General features: G+C 48.6%; 1 protein-coding gene across 1 annotated transcript; it reads left to right on the top strand.

Moving 5' to 3' along the window:
- Positions 1 to 107: 107 nt before the first annotated feature.
- Positions 108 to 6,062, top strand: PDE4A (phosphodiesterase 4A; the record flags this gene model as incomplete). The annotated part of the gene is given in 5 exon segments (XM_064480232.1): positions 108 to 207; positions 328 to 482; positions 721 to 843; positions 1,224 to 1,406; positions 3,487 to 6,062. Coding segments are annotated over 5 exon segments (1,251 nt in total), but the record flags the coding sequence as incomplete, so codon positions are not given.
- Positions 6,063 to 11,826: the final 5,764 nt, after the last annotated feature.

The following is an 11,826-nucleotide window of genomic DNA, read 5'->3' as shown; positions in this document are numbered from 1 at the left end:
CCTGACCCCCATCTTTCTTGACCCCCCCATCCCTCTCTTAACCTGTCTTTCTGACCCGCCATCTTTCTAACCCCTGCCTCTCTCTGACTCCCCTCTTCTCCCCCAAGGCCGTGTTCACGGACTTGGAGATTCTTGCTGCTCTCTTCGCGGCTGCCATCCATGACGTGGACCACCCTGGGGTCTCCAACCAGTTCCTCATCAACACCAGTGAGTGGCCCTCCAGGGGCGGGGCTGCTGGGCTGGACGCGGGGCCTGCAGTGCCCCTCCTTGCGGGCGCCCCTGGTGGGTCCTCCCTTCCTCTGACTCCCCGACTGGCCTGGGCCACAGATTCAGAGCTGGCGCTCATGTACAACGATGAATCGGTGCTGGAGAACCACCACCTGGCCGTGGGCTTCAAGCTGCTGCAGGAAGACAACTGTGACATCTTCCAGAACCTCAGCAAGCGCCAGCGGCAGAGCCTGCGCAAGATGGTCATCGACATGGTGGGCTGGGCGAGGGGCGGGGCCAGAGCGGGAATGGTCGCCTTTGGGGAGGGGGAGGGATTTTGGGGAGGGCCAGGTCTGAGGGTGGGCTGGAAAAGTCCCTGGGTGGAGAGGCGTCCATTGGGAAGGGTTGTGCAGGCTGCTGGTTGTGCTGAGCAAAAACTTCAGACGCCTGGGTCATGTCGTTACAGTGGGCCGTCAGGCTTCAATGGCCCCTGTGACAATTCATTGCCCACAGGTGCTGGCCACGGACATGTCAAAGCACATGACCCTCCTGGCTGACCTGAAGACCATGGTGGAGACCAAGAAAGTGACCAGCTCGGGGGTCCTCTTGTTGGATAACTATTCCGACCGCATCCAGGTGCCCTCACACACACACCGTATTAGGAGACTGGACTGTTTCCCTCCCCTCCCTGCTTAGGTCTGGGTTACTGCCCCTCTCTCTGCTGACAGCTTCCAGGTTTTCCAGGTTACCCATCGTCCTGTCTCTTTTTCTCTCCTCTCCCATCTAACCTTTTCTAACTCCTACCTCTCCATCCCATCTCCCCCATCTCCTCTACTTCCCTCTCCCTTTTTTCAGCAGCCCCTTTCTCCGCCTATTTCTCTTTCCTATAACTCTGCCTCTCTCCATCTTCCCACTACCCCTTCTCCCCACTCTCCTTCCAAGGTGGGAGGTAATGAAGTCCGGATCCTCAAACTGGGACGCGAGCATGGCCTCTGAAGGTCCCCCACCCCTTGCAGGTCCTGAGGAACATGGTGCACTGCGCAGACCTCAGCAACCCCACCAAGCCGCTGGAGCTGTACCGCCAGTGGACCGATCGCATCATGGCTGAGTTCTTCCAGCAGGGCGACCGTGAACGCGAGCGTGGCATGGAGATCAGCCCCATGTGCGACAAGCACACGGCCTCGGTGGAGAAGTCTCAGGTACAGTCTCAGGGTCCTGCTATAAGAGGGCAGGGCATCTTGACCTGGAGCTCCAAGGCCCAGGAGGTTCTAACCTGCCCATCCACAATGTTAGGTTTTTCTTTGTCTGTTTTTTCCTTCTCTATCTTGGTGGGAAATAGTTAACACTTTCTCCTCCGCAGAACAACTGAACTGAGCCTCTGGGCTCATAAGTTCTAGACCTGCACCCAGACAGTTCTAACTCATTTGTAGCAACCACCGTAGCATCGATAGTAACACTTACCTGGCCCTTGGTTACAGACCTCATGTCCATTCAGCCTCTCAGTTTCCCTGTAACCTGGCCACTGATGTTGTGCCTGAGTTTTGGTGGATTTTGAAATGAGATAAAATGACTTGTCTTCATTGTGTGCCTACTTAATTTAATAAGGGGGGCAGAAACACAATCTCATAAAAGACAACACCAGAGTGTGAATGTGAGAGTTTCTCACCCTCCCAGCTTCCAATCTCCTCCCTGGTAAGCTCTCCTCTTCCCAGTTCGGTGTGTTCCCCCTTCCAGTCCAGGGTTATCCAGCCTCAGCACTACTGACTTTTGGGGCCAGATCATACTCTGTGGTGGGGCTGTCCTGTGCATTGTCCAACAGGACAGCATCCCTGAGCTCCACCCATTAGATGCCAGCAACACCCTCCCCTTCTTGTGGTAACAACCAAACATGTCTCCAGACACTCCAAATGTCCCCTGGGCACACACATCACCCCCAACCCCTGATGAAAGACAGTTTTATTTGTTGTGTTATGTATTTAGGTTCATAGGCAACTTAATAGCAATAGTTTGTGGGTTTAGCTTTTTAAAAAAATATATAAATTATATCCATATATACCTATTTTTAAAATATTTTATTTATTTTTTGTTTCTTTTATTTGTTTTGGGGGGGTAATGAGGTTTATTTTATTTTACTTATTTATTTTACTGAAGGTCCTGGGGGTTGAACGCAGGACCTCATGCATGCTAAGCACACCCTCTACCACTGAGCTATACCCTCCCCTCTAATATATACCTATTTTCATACATACAGCTTTCCTTTTCTTCCCAACAGTGACTTGGAGATCTGTTTACATTATTACCGATAGATTACGTTTGTCCTTTTTGACTACTGTGTAGTATTCCCACAGACAGAAATGGATAATGGTTTGTGTAGTCATTGCCCTGCTGATAGATATTTAAGTGTTTACTAGTTAGGAATTCACAGTGACTTAAACAAGATAAAGCTTTATTCATCTTTTTCTTCTGCTTATGTAAGAAAGGTCTAGAGAAAGGGAATTTTGCTCTCTTTGGCTTCACAAAGTTGGCAGGCACCCCAGAACTTCCAGCATTTCTCTTCTATCATCTGAAGCATGGGCATGCTCTCCTCAGAGGTGTCTCTTGTGGTCATTGAGGCTGGTGAAGCTCCAGCCATTCCAGCTCCATTCCAGAGAGGAAAGGTCTTGCCAGCTGAGGCAGTCACCAGCATCTTCCACCAACAGGTGGCCACATGGCCACCTCCTCTTTGCTAGGGAGGGGCTGGAAAATGTAGTTTTCAGGTGGAAGCATTGCTTCCCATAAGAAAAAAAAATCAAGATTCTGTCAATAAGGAGAAGATGATATCATGGTGTTAGCCAGTAGTCTGCCATGAAGTTATTTCTAGTTTCTCTCTGTTGCAAAAAAAAATGCCATAATGGGAGGAGGAGGGTATAGCTCAGTGGTAGAACACATGCTTAACATGCATGAGGTCCTGGGTTCAATCCGCAGTACCTCCATTAAAGGAAAATTTTTTAAAAAGTTTGTAAATGCCATAATGAAATCTGTGATGTACCACGATTTTTTAAAAACTAATCCCCAACTGATGTATACATGGAGGTGTTTCCAGTTTTTGTTTACATCACATATGTGGGTTTTTTTTTCTTACTTGTGCAAGAGTTTTTCCCGGGTGGATCTGGAGAAGCAAGATTGCTAGGTCAAATGAGATCAGCATCTTTTAAATTTTATTAGCTCCCACAGCATGGTGGTGCCATCTGCACCACAGACCACCCCCATTGGTTTATTCCTTCTTTCGCCCTCCCTCAGGTGGGTTTCATTGACTATATTGTACATCCGCTGTGGGAGACATGGGCTGACTTGGTCCACCCAGATGCCCAAGATATCCTGGACACACTGGAGGACAACCGGGACTGGTACTACAGTGCCATCCGACAGAGCCCATCGCCACCACCCGAGGAGGAGCCTGGGGGACCAGGCCACCCTCCCCCACCAGATAAGTTCCAATTTGAACTGACGCTGGAGGAGGAAGAGGAGGAGGAGTTGTCCACCGCCCCGGGTAAAATTGGAGTGCAGGAATTGTCCACAGCCCAGGATGCATCCCCCGCTGAGGACCCGTTGGAGGTGGATGGCCAGTACCGGTCTACAGAGGTGGAGGTAGAGGAAATGTACTTGACACAGCAAAAAGACTCGGCAGATAGTGTGGCTCCAGGCCAGGACGAGTCCGCGTCCCCAGATGCATCTGTGGATGCTGTAGGCTGCAGCCTTCTCCCTGCCCTGTCTCCTGAGGGCCCCCCTCTGCCTGCCTTGAGGACCCCGCCCCCTGCAGAGGAGGACCCGGGCCTTCTGGGCCTCCCCTCCATGGCGGCCGAGGTGGGGGCCCAAAAAGAGCATCAGGCTGCCAAGAGGGCATGCTGTGCCTGCACAGGGACATCCAGCGAGGACCCACCCACACTCCCAACTCCTGGAGGGTGGGGGTCAGCTGGAGACCTTACCTGAGCCTCAGCCCCTGCACCCTGTTGCCCTCCCTGCCTCCCGCCACCACCATCACCCCCCGACCTTGTCCACTGCCTCAAAGACTCTTGGGCCTCCTGAGAAAAAAGAAAACAGAAAAGTGGGTTTTTTTCTCTTTTCTTTTTTTCCCCTTTCTCCCCACCCCCACCCACGGGGCCTCTTTTTGGAGGTGGGGGCTGGGGAACAGGGGGCTGAGGTCCCGGAAGGGATTTTATTTTTGGAATTTTAATTGTTACATTTTTAGAAAAAGAAAAAAAAAAAAAGAAAAAAAAAAACAGGATGAAACACAGCAACTGTAGATGCTCCTGTTCCCGGCTCCCCTGGTCCATCTCCAACCCCCTAGCCTGTCCCCCAGGTTCCAGGCTCAGTCTTCCGGCCTCTTCAGGCTCTTTGCCTGGTATAGGGTCTCGCTCCAGGCTTTTCTTCTGAATTTTGGAGGGTCTCTAGAACCCAGCCAGAAATAGCCATTCAGGGTGGGGCCCCAGGGGCGGGGAGGGGGGCGCACTGTGGGGGACCCTGCTCCAGCCCCTCTCTGGCTCGTCGCCCTCACCCCAGAAGTCTTCCGCCTCATTTTGCACAAACCTGGCAATATTGACTTGGGGTCAGGCAGTGGGGAGCTGTGGGCTTTAGGATGCAGGGGTTGGGTGTGCAAGGGACATTCACACCACCAAACTGGGATCTGAGGTCTGAGGAGGGCCTGATCCTCCCTCCACTTGCCACCCGCTTCCCCTTCCACCTTAGTTTCCGTTTGAATTTTCTCTGTTTTGGGGGATTGGCTTGGAGCCTTGCCCCTCGTTTCAGCTGCTTCTCCTCTTGTTTCTGCCTTAACGATTCCCATGGCCATAGGAGAGGGGGTTGCAGTGGCTCCCCCCTGCACCTTGGGTGAGGTGGGGCCAGGCCCAGAGCCCTCAACCTGGGCACCCTCCTCCTCAGCATCTTCCTGCCCTCTCCCCAACCCTTTGCCCTAGGAGGAAGCAATAACAGCGTACACCCACATCCCCTTTCTGGGCAGCCCTTCCCACCCTGACGCCAAAGTCATTTCTCCTTTGCCCCGACCTTGCCAAGCCTCTCCCTCTTCCCCTAGCCGTTCCCTGAGCAATACAACAGACAGAGGCAAGGCCATTTTTCTCCAAGCCATGGGGGACTGTTTGGAAGGAAAGGCCCCCTCTTCCCGCTCCTCTCTGCCCCTGGACCTGGTTCTGCAGCTGGGCAGGCCAGGCCCCCCCCCTCTCATTTCTCTCCCCTCCAATTCTGAGCACACGGTACTGTAGCCCCCAGCTTCCCCCAACCTTCCATTTGTCTGTCCGTCCCAGTGGGGAGTTCCACCTGCTCCCACCCCCATGATGCTGTAACAGGGTTCATTTTTGTAGCGAAAGTAGTTTCAGTCCCAGCCGGTGACCGGAGTGGGCCTTTTTTTTGGTTTTTCTTCCTTCTTTATTCTTCTTTTTTTTTTTTTTTTTTTGTACATACTGTAAGGTTGGTTTGTAAATTATTCTACAGAGGCAAAAAGGGAAAATAAACTTACCCTTCCTCCACTGACTCAGTCAGGGGAAGGCGGGGTGGGGGTCTCCTGGAGGGAGTCTCCATTCTGGCTGTATTATACAAAACTGTACCATAGACCCTGGAAGTGTGGACTCAGCACTGTTGTTTAATGAGGAGTCTTGTCATCATAGTGGGTGAGGGCTGGGCAGAGCCTACCCCTCCCCCTGCCCCAGGGCTGGACCTGATTGGCAACTGGGGATAGGGGACCAGGGGAGGTTGCAGGACCCCTGTGAGCTGCTTGAGTGTTGTCCACTTTGACGATCAGTCGGTCTGCTGATCGATAATCAATCCTTTGATGTTGTCTCCAATTAAACCGAGGCTTTCACCAATCTTCTTGGCTGATGTGGCTTCCTTTCCCATCCTGTTTCTCAAGGTGCCTCCCTCCTGTGCTTACTGTCTGGGGGGATGGGGCTGGGGATGACTAGCAGCGGGCTCTGTCCCTACCCCTCCCCAAGCAGATAGAACTTGAGGAGGGGCAGAGAGTTTGGCTGGAGGGAGTGCTTGGACCTGGGCCAGGTCCTGACACAGGGGCTCCAGGTGGTAAAGTGGAGGTTTAGACCACGCAGTCTTTGGAGGCCAGCAGACCCAGGTAAGCCTTGTTTCTCTCACGTGGAGCTTATCTGACGCAACTCAGGTTCTTACGGTACCTCGAAGTCATTCCTGGAAACCAAGTGCACTTGATTGACCACGCCTCCACCATCTGGTTACCAGCTCAAGATAAAAGCTCTTGGGTCAAATTCTGCCTTGTGGACATTAAACTTGATTCACAGGCACGAGAGAACTTACATCTGTAAATTCCATGAAGTCCCAGCATCTGGCTGTTTTGGTGTTGCAACCTTCATGTTGCAGTAAAACAAAACCAAGGGGGGGAAAATACTTGAACATGTTAAAGCCTGTGAATCTTAGGATGGGTATCAGGCAAGCTGAATCCTCCAAGTTCACACAGAACCAGTTTGTGATTTTAGCTCTGTTTTTCTGTGTTCATGCAAGGTTGGGGAGCAAATGAGTCTCAGATATTTTAGCCAATCTACATATTTGAATACTGTTAATTCCACCCATGGGAGCCCATTTTTCCAACCTTTATCAGGCTAATGAACAAGCCCTGATTTCACCAATAAAGTGTTTCTGACATTCATTATGCTCATATAGCTTTCATTTACTAATGAGCAAAACTTCCCATGTGGATAAAGATAAACATAGAAGAAGTGTTTGTGGATGCAGGGTTTTGGATTAGAATACTGGCTGCCTCTGGAGTGTAATAAACACACACACACACACACGCACGCACGCACGCACGCACGCACACACACACACACAGTTCTTAAGTAGTTAAGCACAGCGGGATCAGTAAATGTATGTATTTGTAGCACGTGTCTTCCAAAACAGAATGAAGGCAGCTTTCAGCTGGATCTGAAAAAAGATCTACCCACCTTTTCTGCTAATTATCCTTAGCAGCCAAGGACTCATTTGGATCCCAGCTCTGACTGTGTGACCTGGGTGTAACTTCCCTGACCTTCAATAGTCTCACTTACATGTTTTGGTTTTGGTTTTTTTGGGGGGAGGAGGTAATTAGGTTTATTTATTTTTTTAATGGAGACACTGGGGAATGAACCCAGGATCTCGTACATGCTAAGCATGAGCTCTACCACTGAGCTATTCCTCCCCTCTAGAGGAAGGGGAGTTTTCATTTTCCTTTACATTAAGTAGCCACGTGTAGCCACGACTAGCATATCAGACTGCACCATATTGACACTTAAGCAGGAGAGTTAATGCAGAGGATTTAATGCCTATCAAGTTTTGCCTGCTTGACCTTGGCTTAAAGGTTCCTAGTAGATATCCTGGCTCAGAGAAGCAGGGGCCAGCCTGGATCTAGAGGGGAGGAGCAAAGCTGGAAAAGTAGGTAGAAGTTTCCAGGGAATCTGAATTTTGCGCAAGAAGTGATGAGGAGACACAGACGTTTTCCCAAGGGTGTTTCAAAGGGAAGCAGAGTCGGGGAAAGGGTGTCAGGCTGGGGGTCAGGAAGCGACTGTATCAATCTCAGCCTGTAGGGGTTAGCTGGGTGGCTCCGGGTGAGCCTTCTTGCCTTGGGCCTATTTCCTCAAGTGTACAAGGGTAGGTGTGATGTCCCAAATGCCTCCTGAGTTGAGATTTGGTGACAGTCTGACAATGTGGGTCAAAGGGCAGAGGTGGCATATGACCATCAGCTGGCTCTTTAAAATTCTCCCATTGGGGAGTTCATCTTTACTCTGGGAAAGGTGACCAAGGGCAGTGAGGCCTTATAATCTGAACAGAACAGGGGAGCCTAGGGAAGGGGTGGAGTCGGCTCATTCTCTGAAATTGACATCAACTGCTTGCAGGCTACAGTGGTCTGGGGCAAATGGCTCCACCTCACCCAGCCTTTAGAGGGCTCTGCCCTCTGCTAAGCTCATTAGTCAGATTATTTTATCGACTTTCCAGCTGTCCTTGAGATGCATACTATCACTTTGCAGATGAGGAAACTGAGGCGGAGAATTGATCTCACAGTGCTGAGAAATTTCAGGGAAATAAGGCAAGGATCTCACTTCATCCAAGGCCTGTTTGACAGTGATAGCTGCCAGGTACTTTCATTATCCCTATTTTATTTCACATGCACAAAATCCTGAGATGTGGAACATATTTTCCCCTCTTTCACAGCATTAAAAATACAAGGAAGTAAAATTAAAAGAAGACAGCTTTATTTTTTCAACTATTGGCAAATAATGAAAAGATGGACCATCCTGGGTTGGGCAAAGCACTTTCATAGCTCTTTAGTATTGGTAGAAGTCAGCACATACAGCTTTCCTGGAGTGGTCTGACAATATTTATCGAAAATGTAGCTGTGCATGCATTTTGACACAGGAATTGCCCTTTTAAAAACATTTATCTTAAGCAATTGGATGAAAACCTAAATTTACAGGTACCAAATACCCATTCTAGTATTGGTCGGAATAGTGAAGAATTATTAAGAATCCAGGTGTCCAACATTAGGGAGTCATTAAATTATGCTTCCTGTATGATTCACTTATTAAGAACAATGAGGTGGATCTATATTTACTGAAACAAGAGGTTCACAGTAAGAGCGGGTTTGAAAACTTTCTGCATTATATGACCCTACATATGTGCATAGAAAAGGCAGGTTGTCTGTCAAAATACTAAGTGTCTCCAGTGGTGGGATTAAAACACATCTGTGTTTGCTGTTCCGTCTTCGATATTTTCTGAGTTTTTGCAATAAGCATGTATTACTTTTATAATCAAGGGGAAGTTATTTCATAATCTGAGGAAATAAATAGCCGGTATTTGTTATCTGGGAGCCACAAATGTATGGTAGATAAGCACACAGACTCTGGATTCTGGTTGCGACTCTGCCAGTTAATAACTGAGTTTGAGCAGATTATTTCCTCGTTCTGAGCCTCAGTTTTCCTCACTGTAAAATTAAAATAATAATAGCTCAGGTTTGTCAGCCGATTACTAAGTGCCTGGCACTGTTTGTTTTACATAAATTATTGCACTTAATTCTAGCAACAGTCCTATAAAGTAAGTCCTATGATTATAAAATGGGTCACAGGCCAGGAAGGAGGTACGACTGGGCGCTTGACCCACGTGCGCCCCCTAGAGTGGGGCTGAGGAAGGCGCGCACGCGCAGACGAGTAGGAGGCGTTGGAAGGACGCGCGGGAGATTTTCCCCTGCGCTACGATTGGCTGTCGTGGTGGGTTTTAGCCAAGAAAGAGCCAATGAGAAGCGCGACCGCTTCGCGTTTAGAACCCGAGGACTGCAGGAGCGGAGGAGCTTGAACCGCGTCAGGTGCGACAAATCCTGAGGCGGGTGAGCGGACCTGGCTTCAGTCCCTTCCTAAGGGTGACCCCAGCGCCGTTCACATTTTCTTAGGGGGGCCCTGGCGTCAACTCCTCTTTCCTGAGGAGGACCTGGACATCCTCCTGAAGTGAACCCTAGCATCGTCTCTTCTTTCGTAAAGTGACGCCACCGTTGTTCCCACTTACTTAGGAAACCCTGGTGTCAGTCCCATTCCTGATGCCTGATGAAGGCCCAGCATTGTCCCTCCTGAGGGAGAATGACACTGGCGTCGCCCCCTCTTCCTGGGGGGGGGGCATCCCATGTCATCCTTTCCCCCAGGGTCATCCTCCCTTCCTCAATGGTCCCCAGTATTGTTCCTCCTTCCTGAGAAGGGGCCTGGCACTGTCCCCTCCCTTCCTGAGGGCTTGCCATCATTGCCATCCCTCACCCTGAGGGGACCCATCATCCCCCTTCTCCCTGAGGGTAATCTCTTCCTCCCTTGCAGTTCGAGGCAGACCCTTGCAAGGGCTTCAGTGGTCCCCATACATGAGACATCCCAAAGCCCCCTCCTGTGCTTTTCTGCCCCCAGTTGGGGAGAGGGGAAGGCAAGATGCAAATCACCCTCAAAATGTTTGGGGGGTGGTGAAACTACCTGTTAAAGGAACTCACCACGTCACATGAGAAATCATTTAAGGAACTAGGGCTGTTTCTCCTAAAATGGGAGCCACAAGACAAATTTAAAACTGCCTTAAAATATTTATCAAATGCTTCTCACAATTCCTGACATCATTAGCAGGTGCTTATTAAGCGAGTGGATATGTGCAGGTTGTTACCTGAAAGAGGGGTTACTCTGTTTCATGAAGTTCCAAGAAATCTGATGGTACCAGTTAAAGTGAAGTCAAAAGGGCTTCTTGGGTTGAACTAAAATCCTAACAGCCAGAGAAGCTCTACTCTTGCACAGAGCTAGCAAAATCCACACCCTTGGAGAAGCATCTAGAAGACCTGGCCAATTCCATTCAATCCCACAAATGTTTATCATATATCCATTGTGACCAAGAATTCATCTACTCAACATTCAAATATGGGTGAGGCTCCTTTTGTGTGCTGGTAAATGGTGAACAAGATGAAGAATAGAATAATTATGAATACAAGGCCAAACATACATTGTTGATGACTTCTGCAAACTACTTTTTCCTAGAGAACTTCTCAGAGTTTCTGAGTGTACATTAATGAACATTTCTGTCCACCTACCCTGTTGACTATGGGCTACAGGAGGGCAGAAACCATGTCTTCTGCTTCCAGTTGTAAATACACAGTGCCTGGAAGATGGTAGGCACTGAAATATTTGTTGTCCCTGCCTCCTCTCCTCACTGGTGAATCCTTAGAGGAACTGAAAGATGGTCAGGGAGGGTGAAATACGATCTGTAAGGGGAAGACATGGGCTAGAAATGAAAAAGAATCCACCTGTGACAGCTGAGACTTAAGAGACACCAGCTCCTTGGCTAATGATATTAATCTTTCCTGACCCTGAAGCTGAGAGCAAGGGAAGGCAAAGAGGCCAGCTGACGTCAGCATCAGGTTGCTCGGTTTCAAATTTCCCACAAAAGTTACCTAAATCAGCTGATATATCCCAGAGGATCCTGAGATACGTAGTCTAAAAAGTGTTCCTGGGTGTCCAGTTTAAAATGCAGTGTCACAAAATCAAAGTTACAACCCTGAGGTGTGGATCTGGTGCTGGGGCTCACAGGAGCGATCCTTCCTTCCTTCCTTCCTTCCTTCCTTTCTTTCTTTCTTTCTTTCTTTCTTTCTTTCTTTCTTTCTTTCTTTCTTTCTTTCTTTCTTTGAAGTTGATTTATAATGTTAGTTTCTTGTGTACAGCAAAGTGATTCAGTTACACATATACATACTTTTTTCAGATTCTTTTCCATTATATGTTATTACAAGAAATTGAATATAGTTCCCTGTGTTATACAGTAGGTGCTTGAGTCCTTTACTTAAAGAAAAGTTTATTGAAGTATAGCTGATTTACAGTGTTGTGTTTCTGGTGTAAAGCAAAGTGATTCAACTATATATATACATACTCTTTTTCAGATTCTTTTCCATTGTGGGTTATTACAAGATATTGACTAGAGTTCCCTGGGCTACACAGTAGATATTTGTTGTTTAACAGTACCTTGTTGTTTATCTATTTTATATGCAGTAGTATGTATCTGTTAATCTCAAACTCCTATTTTATCCCTCCCACCACCTTTCCCCTTTGAGAACCATTAGATTGTTTTCTA

This window comes from Camelus dromedarius, chromosome 27, assembly GCF_036321535.1.
Source record: "Camelus dromedarius isolate mCamDro1 chromosome 27, mCamDro1.pat, whole genome shotgun sequence".
Taxonomy (NCBI): domain Eukaryota; kingdom Metazoa; phylum Chordata; class Mammalia; order Artiodactyla; family Camelidae; genus Camelus; species Camelus dromedarius.
The sequence above is the reverse complement of the archived record's forward strand: the minus strand, read 5'-3'. Positions and strand labels throughout refer to the sequence as shown.